General features: G+C 45.6%; 1 protein-coding gene across 2 annotated transcripts in view; it reads right to left on the bottom strand.

The window, feature by feature from the left end:
* Positions 1-801: 801 nt before the first annotated feature.
* pmepa1 (prostate transmembrane protein, androgen induced 1) overlaps positions 802-12,383 on the bottom strand; it is a 76,793-nt gene continuing 65,211 nt past the window's right edge. For both annotated transcript variants that reach the window (XM_041888794.2, XM_041888795.2), the window contains exons 3-4: positions 5,932-5,985; positions 802-3,859 (exon numbers count right to left, since the gene is read on the bottom strand). In XM_041888794.2, the coding sequence (XP_041744728.1) occupies positions 3,269-3,859; positions 5,932-5,985 (645 nt within the window). In that variant the 3' untranslated portion in view covers positions 802-3,268. The remainder of the gene's footprint in view (positions 3,860-5,931; positions 5,986-12,383) is intronic.

Genomic DNA, 12,383 nt, shown 5'->3' on the forward strand with positions numbered 1-12,383 from the left:
GTCGAATTGCTGCAAAGAAACCACTACTAAAAGGACACCAATAAGAAGAAGAGACCTGCTTGAGCCAAGAAACATGAGCAATGGACATTAGACCGGTGGAAATGTGTCCTTTGGTCTGGAGTCCAAATTGGAGATTTTTGGTTCCAACCGCCGTGTCTTTGTGAGATGCGGTGTGGGTGAACGGATGATCTCTGCATGTGTAGTTCCCACCATAAAGCATGGAGGAGATGGTGTTATGGTGTGGGGGTGCTTTGCTGGTGACACTGTCTGTGATTGATTTAGAATTCAAGGCACACTTAACCAGCATGGCTACCACAGCATTCTGCAGCAATACGCCATCCCATCTGGTTTGGGCTTAGTGGGACTATCATTTGTTTTTCAACAGGACAATGACCCAACACACCTCCAGGCTGTGTAAGGGCTATTTTACCAAGAAGAAGAATGATGGAATGCTGCATCAGATGACCTGGCCTCCACAATCCCCCGACCTCAACCCAATTGAGATGGTTTGGGATGAGTCGGACGGCAGAGTGAAGGAAAAGCAGCCAAAAAGTGCTCACCTTCAAAACTGTTGGAAATGCATTCCAGGTGAAGCTGGTTGAGAGAACGCCAAGAGTGTGCAAAGCTGTCATCAAGGCAAAGGGAGGCTATTTGAAGAATCTCAAATATAAAATATATTTTGATTTGTTTAACACTTTTTTGGTTACTACATGATTCCATATGTGTTATTTCATAGTTTTGATGTCTTCACTATTATTCTACAATGTAGAAAATAGTAAAAGAAAATAAAGAAAAACCCTTGAATGCGTAGGTGTGTCCAAACTTTTGACTGGCAATTTCTATTTTATTATTGTCACATACACCTCTCCCTTCTTTGCTGTGATACCATCTTAAGTTGGGCCCCCTTGCAGTTTGAGTCTCACCTCAGAGGGAGCAGTTGCATAATATCAATATAGAAGTGAGACCAATGCTGACTGAAGGAGATTGCATCTCTCTCCTTCTTCATTAAAGTGCTAAGAGATGCCTGCTGGAGAAAAGCCCAGACGGTAGGAGGATGTGTGCAGCGTACAGTTGCCTGCTAAACGCTCAGTCATGCTCTCTATAGACAGAGCACTCTCTCTCTCTCTCTCTCTCTCTCACACCTGGCCGCTTCAAAGGCCTGACAATCAGATACAAGGCTTAGCGGGAAGTGGTGAAGGTCACCACTCCAACTTCAGTTTCATGATTAATCTCTTTCTGTTCCAAACCTACACATGATGGAGGCTTGCATTAAAAACAAAATATCCATGAGTTGAAATTCAATATGGGCACTAAACATGAAAATATCTGAAGGTAGGCGACACTATGTGCTTGACGTGTTGCTTGTTGAGGTAGTTTGTCAAAATCAACGATTTGACAAATACATCTTGAGAGATAATAGGTAATTGAGGTCAATGGAGTTTTTGACTTTCTAAAGGCCTAGAAAGGTGAAAGAGAGTTAAGCCTATGGAATAGGGCCTACGAGCGGAATCTGAATTAAAATCTGCGACTTTAACTCTAACGTTTGCCTAAAATCAATAGCAGATCAATTTGAAAGTCACGCACAAAATGTTTTAAGTCAGATTTTGGCCCTACAGTACTGCAGTTCTGTGTAGTAGGCTACTGTACGCTGCAGTCCCATGAAATAGTGGTCAGATGCTCTGGAATGGGTGAAGTTTCCCCTAGGTACAGATCTAGGATCAGCTTCCCTTTCCCAATCCTAACCTTAACCATTAGTGGGGAAAACGCAAAACTGACCCAAGATCAGCGTCTAGGAGCAACTTCACCCTACTTCTGGTCAGACATCTTGGGTATCTGCAGATAATAAACCTGAACTAGAGTTCAAAGTTGGGGGTTGAAAGGTTAAGGGCTCTGTCACTCAAGATCACACATGCACGCAAAACTCCAGGTCTCTTTTTTTCTCTCGTTCCATTTCGTTATATAAAAAAATAGTGCAATTATTTTCAACAATTATATAAATAACTCTAAAATCGTGCTTTTTAAGTTTGTTTGACCATTTCCATATGTGTGTTTATATGCCATTTACACACATACAGTGATACATCTACATATGGATGTATATGTATAGATGGCACATGGTTAAACACATTTGAGTTGGCAGCCCAACAGATGACCGTTTTCACTTTTATTTTTCTCTTTAGTATCCATGTTTACAAAAATACCCCTGCTCACACTCTCCTCTCTTATGATACATATTGCAGACTTCTTTTCTTTTTCTCCAGATAAACAGTCTTGAATCTTGTGCAAACATCTCTTTAAAAAAGATCCGGAAAGAAATTAAGAGCATTTGCACACAGGAACTCCTGAACTTGTCTGGCCAAAGACCCAAAGACAGTACTAAACTCGACTGGACAAGACCCAAAGTACAGTACTAAACTCAGATGGGTCCAGATAGTACAGCAAGATGGCCATATAGCACTATAGTGGGCAAAGTACTGAACTCAATTGACCTCGACTCAGGACTCTCTATTCCAGTGCTCATGTTGATACACACAGACCCAGTCAGCTGCCAATCATGCGTTTCCATGGATGCCAACGCTGACCACCACATCGCTAAGCTTACTCACCCTCTGATGCGGATTGATGAGGAGCAACGGGGGTATGTCGGCACTGTGGCTAACTGGGTCATGAGCTGAGAGGCTAACAAGGGCTAACATATGAGCTTCAATCTGGCAACCCGTGAGAGCCTGAATCTGGCAACCTGTTACAAGATTGCTATCAATGCACTGTACAAGCCTGTACACGGACAGTACACAAAGCCAGACGGGGTTACGGGGCAGCTCACTAAAAGAACCATCTGCACCTAAAAAAAAGGAAGACCTGGTCATTCTAAAAGACTCTCGGAGCAACTAAGGATAAACTACAAGGAGATAAGTGACTAGAAATGATGCAAAAGGGATACAAAAACAAAATAAACCTAAATACAAAATGAAAATAAAAATGCAACTTTTTTTTGTTTTCGCATTTGTCAGTCTAGAAAAAAAGCTGTAAGCACGGAGACAACAAAGAACAAGTAAATATTTATACAAAGTAAGTCAAGGGCGACGGTTGTCAGTAAGACGGTGACTGGGGGAGGGGGGTAAAGTTCAGAGGGGAGGCAGTCCTTTTTTTTTTGCGTCTGCCTCCCCCTGCCACCCCATGTCACCCTCCCCTCCCCAACCCTGCCTGACACCAACAGTTCAGCTGAAGTGCGCAGAGAAAGAAATAACGGCCGACACCAACACTGTCGTCACACCTGCCGAGGCTTCTGCTTCTCCTTTTTGTTGCGTGCGTTCCTGCTCTCCAGGCTGCCCAGGTGGGCCTGCTGGAGTATCCCGTGGAGCAGCGAGGGACCCGGGCCTCCTAACCCGCCTCCGCCCCCCGTGCCCCCACCGCCACTGGAAGTCTGGTGGTGGTGCCTGGGCAGGGAAGAGGGGTGGTAGTAGTGCCCAATCACCTCACTATAAGTCGGCGGCGCCCCTTCCACTCGGCTGGAGTAGGCCTGTGCGGCCGTGGCTACCGTGGTAGCACTGACTCCCGCGTTGAGGCTGGGCGGCGGGCACAGGGAGGTATCGAGGAGGTGGCTGTCGTAGACGGTGCGGTTGGGGGGCGCGCGCACCGACTCCCTGTTAAGCTCCAGCTGCTGCTCGGGGTCGCGAAGCTGCAGGGTGCAGGTGCCCTGGTAGGGCGGGGGCTCCTCGCCGTCCGACAGCGATATGGTGGGCGGCAGGTCAATGATGGCGTGGGGCAGGTAGGGGTAGGTGGGCTGGAAGCGGGCCAGACGCTCCCTCTGCAGGTAGGAGGGGCCGCGGTCCGGGGGCCGTGGGGTGTACACCTGCTGCTGTAAGGGAGGAGGAGAGGTAAAGTTAGCACAAACACACATACAGTGGGGAAAAAAAGTATTTAGTCAGCCACCAATTGTGCAAGTTCTCTCCACTCTAAAGATGAGAGAGGCCTGTAATTTTCATCATAGGTACACACGTCAACTATGACAGACAAAATGAGGAAAAAATCCAGAAAATCACATTGTAGGATTTTTTAATGAATTTATTGGCATATGATGGTGGAAAATAAGTATTTGGTCAATAACAAAAGTTTCTCAATACTTTGTTATATACCCTTTGTTGGCAATGACACAGGTCAAACGTTTTCTGTAAGTCTTCACAAGGTTTTCACACACTGTTGCTGGTATTTTGGCCCATTCCTCCATGCAGATCTCCTCTAGAGCAGTGATGTTTTGGGGCTGTCGCTGGGCAACACAGACTTTCAACTCCCCTCCAAAAGATTTTCTATGGGGTTGAGATCTGGAGACTGGCTAGGCCACTCCAGGACCTTGAAATGCTTCTTACGAAGCCACTCTTCGTTTCCCGGGCGGTGTGTTTGGGATCATTGTCATGCTGAAAGACCCAGCCACGTTTCATCTTCAATGCCCTTGCTGATGGAAGGAGGTTTTCACTCAAAATCTCACGATACATGGCCCCATTCATTCTTTCCTTTACACGGATCAGTCGTCCTGGTCCCTTTGCAGAAAAACAGCCCCAAAGCATATGTTTCCAACCCCATGCTTCACAGTAGGTATGGTGTTCTTTGGATGCAACTCAGCATTCTTTGTCCTCCAAACATGACGAGTTGAGTTTTTACCAAAAAGTTATATTTTGGTTTCATCTGACCATATGACATTCTCCCAATCCTCTTCTGGATCATCCAAATGCACTTCAGACGGGCCTGGACATGTACTGGCTTAAGCAGGGGAGACACGTCTCGCACTGCAGGATTTGAGTCCCTGGCGGCGTAGTGTGTTACTGATGGTTGGCTTTGTTACTTTGGTCCCAGCTCTCTGCAGGTCATTCACTAGGTCCCCCCGTGTGTTCTGGGATTTTTGCTCACCGTTCTTGTGATCTATTTGACCCCACGGGGTGAGATCTTGCGTGGAGCCCCAGATCGAGGGAGATTATCAGTGGTCTTGTATGTCTTCCATTTCCTAATAATTGCTCCCACAGTTGATTTCTTCCAAACCAAGCTGCTTACCCTATTGCAGATTCAGTCTTCCCAGCCTGGTGCAGGTCTACAATTTTGTTTTTTGGTGTCCTTTGACAGCTCTTTGGTCTTGGCCATTGTGAAGTTTGGAGTGTGACTGTTTGAGGTTGTGGACAGGTGTATTTTATACTGATAACAAGTTCAAACAGGTGCCATTAATACAGGTAACGAGTGGAGGACAGAGGAGCTTCTGAAAGAAGAAGTTACAGGTCTGTGAGAGCCAGAAATCTTGCTTGTTTGTAGGTGACCAATTACTTATTTTCCACCATAATTTGCAAATAAATTCATTAAAAATCCTACAATGGGATTTTCTGGATTTTTTTTCCTCAATTTGTCTGTCATAGTTGACGTGTACCTATGATGAAAATTACAGGCCTCTCTCATCTTTTTAAGTGGGAGAACTTGCACAATTGGTGGCTGACTAAATACTTTTTTTCCCCACTGTATTTGGTCATTCATTTTTGTGATTTGATTTTATGAAATTGACAATTTGTATATTTGGATGCAATGCATTTAAAATCATTGAGGATAACACAAAAAAAAAGTTGAACAACTTATTTCCATTGTGATCCTCTTGTTCAGAACACTCATTTATCCACAGTGACAAAAAGAGAGTTTGAAGGTATATTGAGTGAGGGTATATTGACAGGGGGCCGAGCAACCATACAAGCAATACAGCACCATCGTTGTCATCTCTTGGCTATGAACATCAATAAACACTCATAGCCCCTCTGCTCTTATATCAGAGGACAAATCCATAATTCATTTCCGGGCATTTGGGATGAATTTTAGGACCCTGGGTTTAGGGATGACCCCTATAGACCTAAACTCTTAAGGGGTTAATGGCTAAACAAGATTACCCATAAACCCCCTTACCTCGCTCATTCCACTGGAGGACCCTGGGCCATCTGAGGACCACAGACTCCCATCCTGAGAGAAGGGGGGGGGGGGATGCGAGGAGAGAGAGAAGCATTTATCATGTCACTGGATACCATGTTGTGCAACTAGGTGGAGTACTTCCCTTTCCAGCCAAAGAGCCAACCACCTTAGGGTGAAGGTGATGAGATCAACCCCAGAGCCAGACAGAGTAAGGTATACTGATATAGCCTCTCTTAATAGGCAGAACCCAAGGGGCTAATATTGGAGTGCCTCTGTAAACTTTCTGTCCTTCTATCGAAGCCTTGTTCTCTCCACCTAGATGGGCTGTGAATTGGACAATAGCTACATGTACCGTTCAAGTGCTCTTCACACAAGCAATCCTAAACAAACACACAGCCAGACACTGACCGTGAAACAGAAAGAGAGAGAGAGAGGGGCACTCTGTCATCTCTGACTCATACCCCCTCCTGCAGAGTACACAGACGTCTGCCTAGCCCAAACACACTCACATGGCATCAATCCCCATATCTCCTAACGAATGAATCACGGGCTAGGTGATTCGGAAAGCAGCAGTGTGTGTGTGTGTGTGTGTGTGAGTGATTCAGAAAGCAGCAGTGCGGTCATATGGTTCTGGAATCTTCAGATCACTGCACTGGGCGATGTGTCAGACATGTGGCAGACAACCTGTCTCCAGTGAGCCTCTGACTGTTTCACAAAGAAAGAAACACCAGACATTAAAACATACACTGAGTACACAAAACATTACATAGACTGACCAGGTGAAAGCTAGGAACCCTTATTGATGTCACTTGTTAAATCCACTTCAATCAGTGTAAATGAAGGGGAGGAGACAGGGTAAAGAAGAATTGTGTATGTGTGCCATTCAGAGAAGCCTTGAGACATGGATTGTGTATGTGTGCCATTCAGAGGGTGAATGGGTAAGACAAAAGATTGAAGTGCCTTTGAACGGAGTATGGTAGTAGGTGCCAGGCGCACCGGTTTGTGTCAAGAACTGCAATATTTCTGGGATTTTCACGCTCAACAGTTTCCTGTGTCTATCAAGAAAGGTCCACCACCCAAAGGACATCCAGCCAACTTCACACAACTGTGGGAAGCATTGGAGTCAACTAGGGCTGTCCCCGACCAAAAATAATCTTGTTCATTCGACCAATCGATTGGTCAAAAATTTCAAACATGTATTTTCCCATATACAGTGCATTCAGAAAGTATTCAGACTCCTTGACTTTTTCCACATTTTGTTACGTTACAGCCTTATTCTAAAATTGATTAAATCGTTTTTTCCCCGCATCAATCTACACACAATACCCCATAATGACAAAGCAAAAATAGGTTTTTAGAAAGTTTTGCAAATGTATACATATAAAACTGAAATATCACATTTACATAAGTATTCAGACCCTTTAATCAGTAGTTTGTTGAAGCACCTTTGGCAGCAATTACAGCCTCAAGTATTCTTGGGTATAAAGCTACAAGCTTGGCACACCTGTATTTGGGGAGTTTCTCCCATTCTTCTTATCAGATCCTCTCAAGCTGTGTCAGGTTGGATGGGGAGTGTTGCTGCACAGCTATTTTCAGGTCTCTCCAGAGATGTTCGATTGGGTTCAAGTCTGGGCTCTGGCTGGGCCACTCAAGGACATTCTGAGACTTGTCCCGAAGCCACTCCTGCGTTGTCTTGGCTGTGTGCTTAGGGTCGTTGTCCTGTTGGAAGGTGAACCTTCGCCCTGGTCTGAGGTCCTGAGCACTCTGGAGCAGGTTTTCATCAAGGATCTCCCTGTACTTTTCTCCGTTCAGCTTTCCCTTCATCCTGATTTATCAATGACCCAATCCAGCTCAGTTAATCCCTACCATTGTGTTGCTGAGTTGTCATAATGCTTCAGCAAATGTGCATTATCCCAGGGGCATTGGTAGACACAATGTAATTAGCCTAATTTTTGTCCGTCTAACTACCCTGAATGCCTCTGCTGATCCTACAGCTATTGTATGCAGTAATCATGTGCCTATGAACCAGAGTTATACTGTTAGCACTGAGGCGGTGTGCCCTAGTACGAAGTCCACTGTGTGCAGCTCACCCTGCACTAACATAAATAACATGAGCATGTCTACTTCTGCAAAGCGTCCCAGTAAAGCAATGAATACAATCAAGCATCCCAGAAAAGTGCTAGAAATAGCCCACGTTAACATATGTAGCTTAAGAAGCAAGGTTCATGAAATCATTAACTCATTAACACTTAACAAAGAGCTGCATTCGTTTCAGAATGGGTGGCAAGGAATAAGTTAGTCCTAAATATTTCAAAAACTAAAAGCATTGTATTTGGGTTTGTGTGGTTGTTGGTTTAGCTTTCTGTAACTTTGTAGCAAGTACGGTCTGCATGTGTAGGCGCTTATTGCGTTGTGATTGCAAGGTGTCCCGATATCTTTTACAACTGTCCCGTTATCTGGTTTTATACCATGGCATTGTTGAATACTTGTTTCTGATTGGCTTGAAGGGCATTCTAGAGCGTTAATTATTTCCCTATAATGACACACGGTATAATTGCACTGTAGAATTCAATGGCTATAGTTCATTCTTACATGTTTTATGTTTGAGCTGCTTTTGAAAGCAAAAGTCGAATTTAAAACATTATTGGCATTGTTGAATTTGATTTTCATTAATGGCAAGCTAGGACTGATGGTTTGGTTAGCTAAACTAGAACGTCTGTTTGGTTAACACACCAACAACTACTGTCACTATCTAGTAAACTTAATTGTAAAACATTTTTTAGGGGGTAGATCAGATTTAATATTGCAGATAGATTGTAGCTTCCATCAATGTGATTGTCGGCATAATTTCCAATCCTCCATATACACTGGTCAAAAAAATAAAGGGAACACTTAAACAACACAATGTAACTCCAAGTCAATCACACTTCTGTGAAATCAAACTGTCCACTTAGGAAGCAACATTGATTGACAATAAATGTCACATGCTGTTGTGCAAATGGAATAGACAACAGGTGGAAATTATAGGCAATTAGAAAGACACCCCCAATAAAGGAGTGGTTCTGCAGGTGGTGACCACAGACCACTTCTCAGTTCTTATGCTTCCTGGCTGATGTTTTGGTCACTTTTGAATGCTGGCGGTGCTTTCACTCTAGTGGTAGCATGAGACGAAGTCTACAACCCACACAAGTGGCTCAGGTAGTGCAGCTCATCCAGGATGGCACATCAATGCGAGCTGTGGCAAGAAGGTTTGCTGTGCCTGTCAGCGTAGTGTCCAGAGCATGGAGGCGCTACCAGGAGACAGGCCAGTACATCAGGAGACGTGGAGGAGGCCGTAGGAGGGCAACAACCCAGCAGCAGGACCGCTACCTCTGCCTTTGTGCAAGGAGGAGCAAAATGACCTCCAGCAGGCCACAAATGTGCATGTGTCTGCTCAAACGGTCAGAAACAGACTCCATGAGGGTGGTATGAGGGCCCGACGTCCACAGGTGGGGGTTGTGCTTACAGCCCAACACCGTGCAGGACGTTTGGCATTTGCCAGAGAACACCAAGATTGGCAAATTCGCCACTGGCTCTTCACAGATGAAAGCAGGTTCACACTGAGCACATGTGACAGACTTGACAGAGTCTGGAGACGCCGTGGAGAACGTTCTGCTGCCTGCAACATCCTCCAGCATGACCGGTTTGGCGGTGGGTCAGTCATGGTGTGGGGTGGCATGTCTTTGGGAGGTCGCACAGCCCTCCATGTGCTCGCCAGAGGTAGCCTGACTGCCATTAGGTACCGAGATGAGATCCTCAGACCCCTTGTGAGACCATATGCTGGTGCGGTTGGTCCTGGGTTCCTCCTAATGCAAGACAATGCTAGACCTCATGTGGCTGGAGTGTGTCAGCAGTTCCTGCAAGAGGAAGGCATTGATGCTATGGACTGGCCCGCCCGTTCCCCAGACCTGAATCCAATTGAGCACATCTGGGACATCATGTCTCGCTCCATCCACCAACGCCACGTTGCACCACAGACTGTCCAGGAGTTGGCGGATGCTTTAGTCCAGGTCTGGGAGGAGATCCCTCAGGAGACCATCCGCCACCTCATCAAGAGCATGCCCAGGCGTTGTAGGGAGGTCATACAGGCACGTGGAGGCCACACACACTACTGAGCCTCATTTTGACTTGTTTTAAGGACATTACATCAAAGTTGGATCAGCCTGTAGTGTGGTTTTCCACTTTAATTTTGAGGGTGACTCCAAATCCAGACCTCCATGGGTTGATAAATTTGATTTCCATTGATCATTTTTGTGTGATTTTGTTGTCAGCATATTCAACTATGTAAAGAAAAAAGTATTTAATGAGATTATTTCATTATCTAGGATGTGTTATTTTAGTGTTCCCTTTATTTTTTTGAGCAGTGTTTATACAGTACCAGTCAAAAGTTTGGACACACGTACTCATTCAAGGGCTTTTCTTTATTTTCACTATTTTCTACATTGTAGAATAATAGTGAAAACATCAAAACCATTAAATAACATATGATATCATGTAGTAACCAAAAAAGTGTTAAACAAATCAAAATATATTTGAGATTTGAGATTCTTCAAAGTAGCCAAGTAGTCAAGGCCATAAATCAACAGGAAAACACTCATCCAGATGCAGCGCTCCTAGTGGCCGGGGACTTTAATGCAGGGAAACTTAAATCCGTTCTACCTAATTTCTACCAGCATGTTAAATGTGCAACCAGAGGAAAAAAAACTCTAGACCACTTTTACTCCACACACAGAGATGCATACAAAGCTCTCCCTCGCCCTCCATTTGGCAAATCTGACCATAACTCTATCCTCCTGATTCCTGCTTATAAGCAAAAACTAAGCAAAAGTAGTCAGATGACGCAGATGCTAAGCTACAGGACTGTTTTGCTAGCACAGACTGGAACATGTTCCGGGATTCTTCAGACAGCATTGAGGAGTACACCACATCAGTCACTGGCTTCATCAATAAGTGCATCGATGATGTCGTCCCCACAGTGACCGTACGTACATACCCCAACCAGAAGCCATGGATTACAGGAAACATCCGCACTGAGCTAAAGGGTAGAGCTGCCGCTTTCAAGGAACGGGACTCTAACCCGGACGCTTATAAGAAATCCCGCTATGCCCTCCGACGAACCATCAAACAGGAAAGAGTCAATACAGGACTAAGATTGAATCGTACTACACTGGCTCTGACGCTCGTCGGATGTGGCAGGGCTTGAAAAGTATTACAGACTACAAAGGGAAGCACAGCCACGAGCTGCCCAGTGACACAAGCCTACCAGACGAGCTAAACCACTTCTATGCTCGCTTCGAGGCAAGCAACACTGAAGCATGCATGAGAGCACCAGCTGTTCCGGATGACTATGTGATCACGCTCTCCGTAGCCGACGTGAGTAAGCCTTTTAAGCAGGTCAACATTCACAAGGCCGCAGGGCCAGACGGATTACCAGGACGTGTACTCCGAGCATGTGCTGACCAACTGGCAAGTGTCTTCACTGACATTTTCAACATGTCCCTGACTGAGTCTGTAATACCAACATGTTTCAAGCAGACCACCATAGTCCCCGTGCCCAAGGACTCTAAGATAACCTGCCTAAATGACTACCGACCCGTAGCACTGACGTCTGTAGCCATGAAGTGCTTTGAAAGGCTGGTCATGGCTCACATCAACAGCATTATCCCAGAAACCCTAGACCCACTCCAATTTGCATACCGCCCCAACAGATCCACAGATGATGCAATCTCTATTGCACTCCACACTGCCCTTTCCCACCTGGACAAGAGGAACACCTACGTGAGAATGCTATTCATTGACTACAGCTCAGCATTCAACACCATAGTGCCCTCTAAGCTCATCACTAAGCTAAGGATCATGGGACTAAACACCTCCCTCTGCAACTGGATCCTGGACTTCCTGACGGGCCGCCCCAGGTGGTAAGGGTAGGTAACAACACATCTGCCACACTGATCCTCAACACGGGGCCCCCTCAGGGGGTGCGTGCTCAGTCCCCCTCCTGTACTCTCTGTTCACCCATGACTGCATGGCCAGGCACGACTCCAACACCATCATTAAGTTTGCCGACGACACAACAGTGGTAGGCCTGATCACCGACAACGATGAGACAGCCTATAGGGAGGAGGTCAGAGACCTGGCCGTGTGGTGCCAGGACAACAACCTCTCCCTCAACGTGACCAAGACAAAGGAGATGATTGTGGACTACAGGAAAAAAAAAGAGGACTGAGCACGCCCCATTCTCATCGACGGGGGCTGTAGTGGAACAGGTTGAGAGCTTCAAGTTCCTTGGTGTCCACATCACCAACGAACTATCATGGTCCAAACACACCAAGACAGTCGTGAAGAGGGCACGACAAAGCCTATTCCCCCTCAGGAGACTGAAAAGATTTGGCATGGGTCCTCAGATCCTC

This window comes from Coregonus clupeaformis, chromosome 10 (assembly GCF_020615455.1).
Source record: "Coregonus clupeaformis isolate EN_2021a chromosome 10, ASM2061545v1, whole genome shotgun sequence".
Classification (NCBI taxonomy): Eukaryota; Metazoa; Chordata; class Actinopteri; order Salmoniformes; family Salmonidae; genus Coregonus; species Coregonus clupeaformis.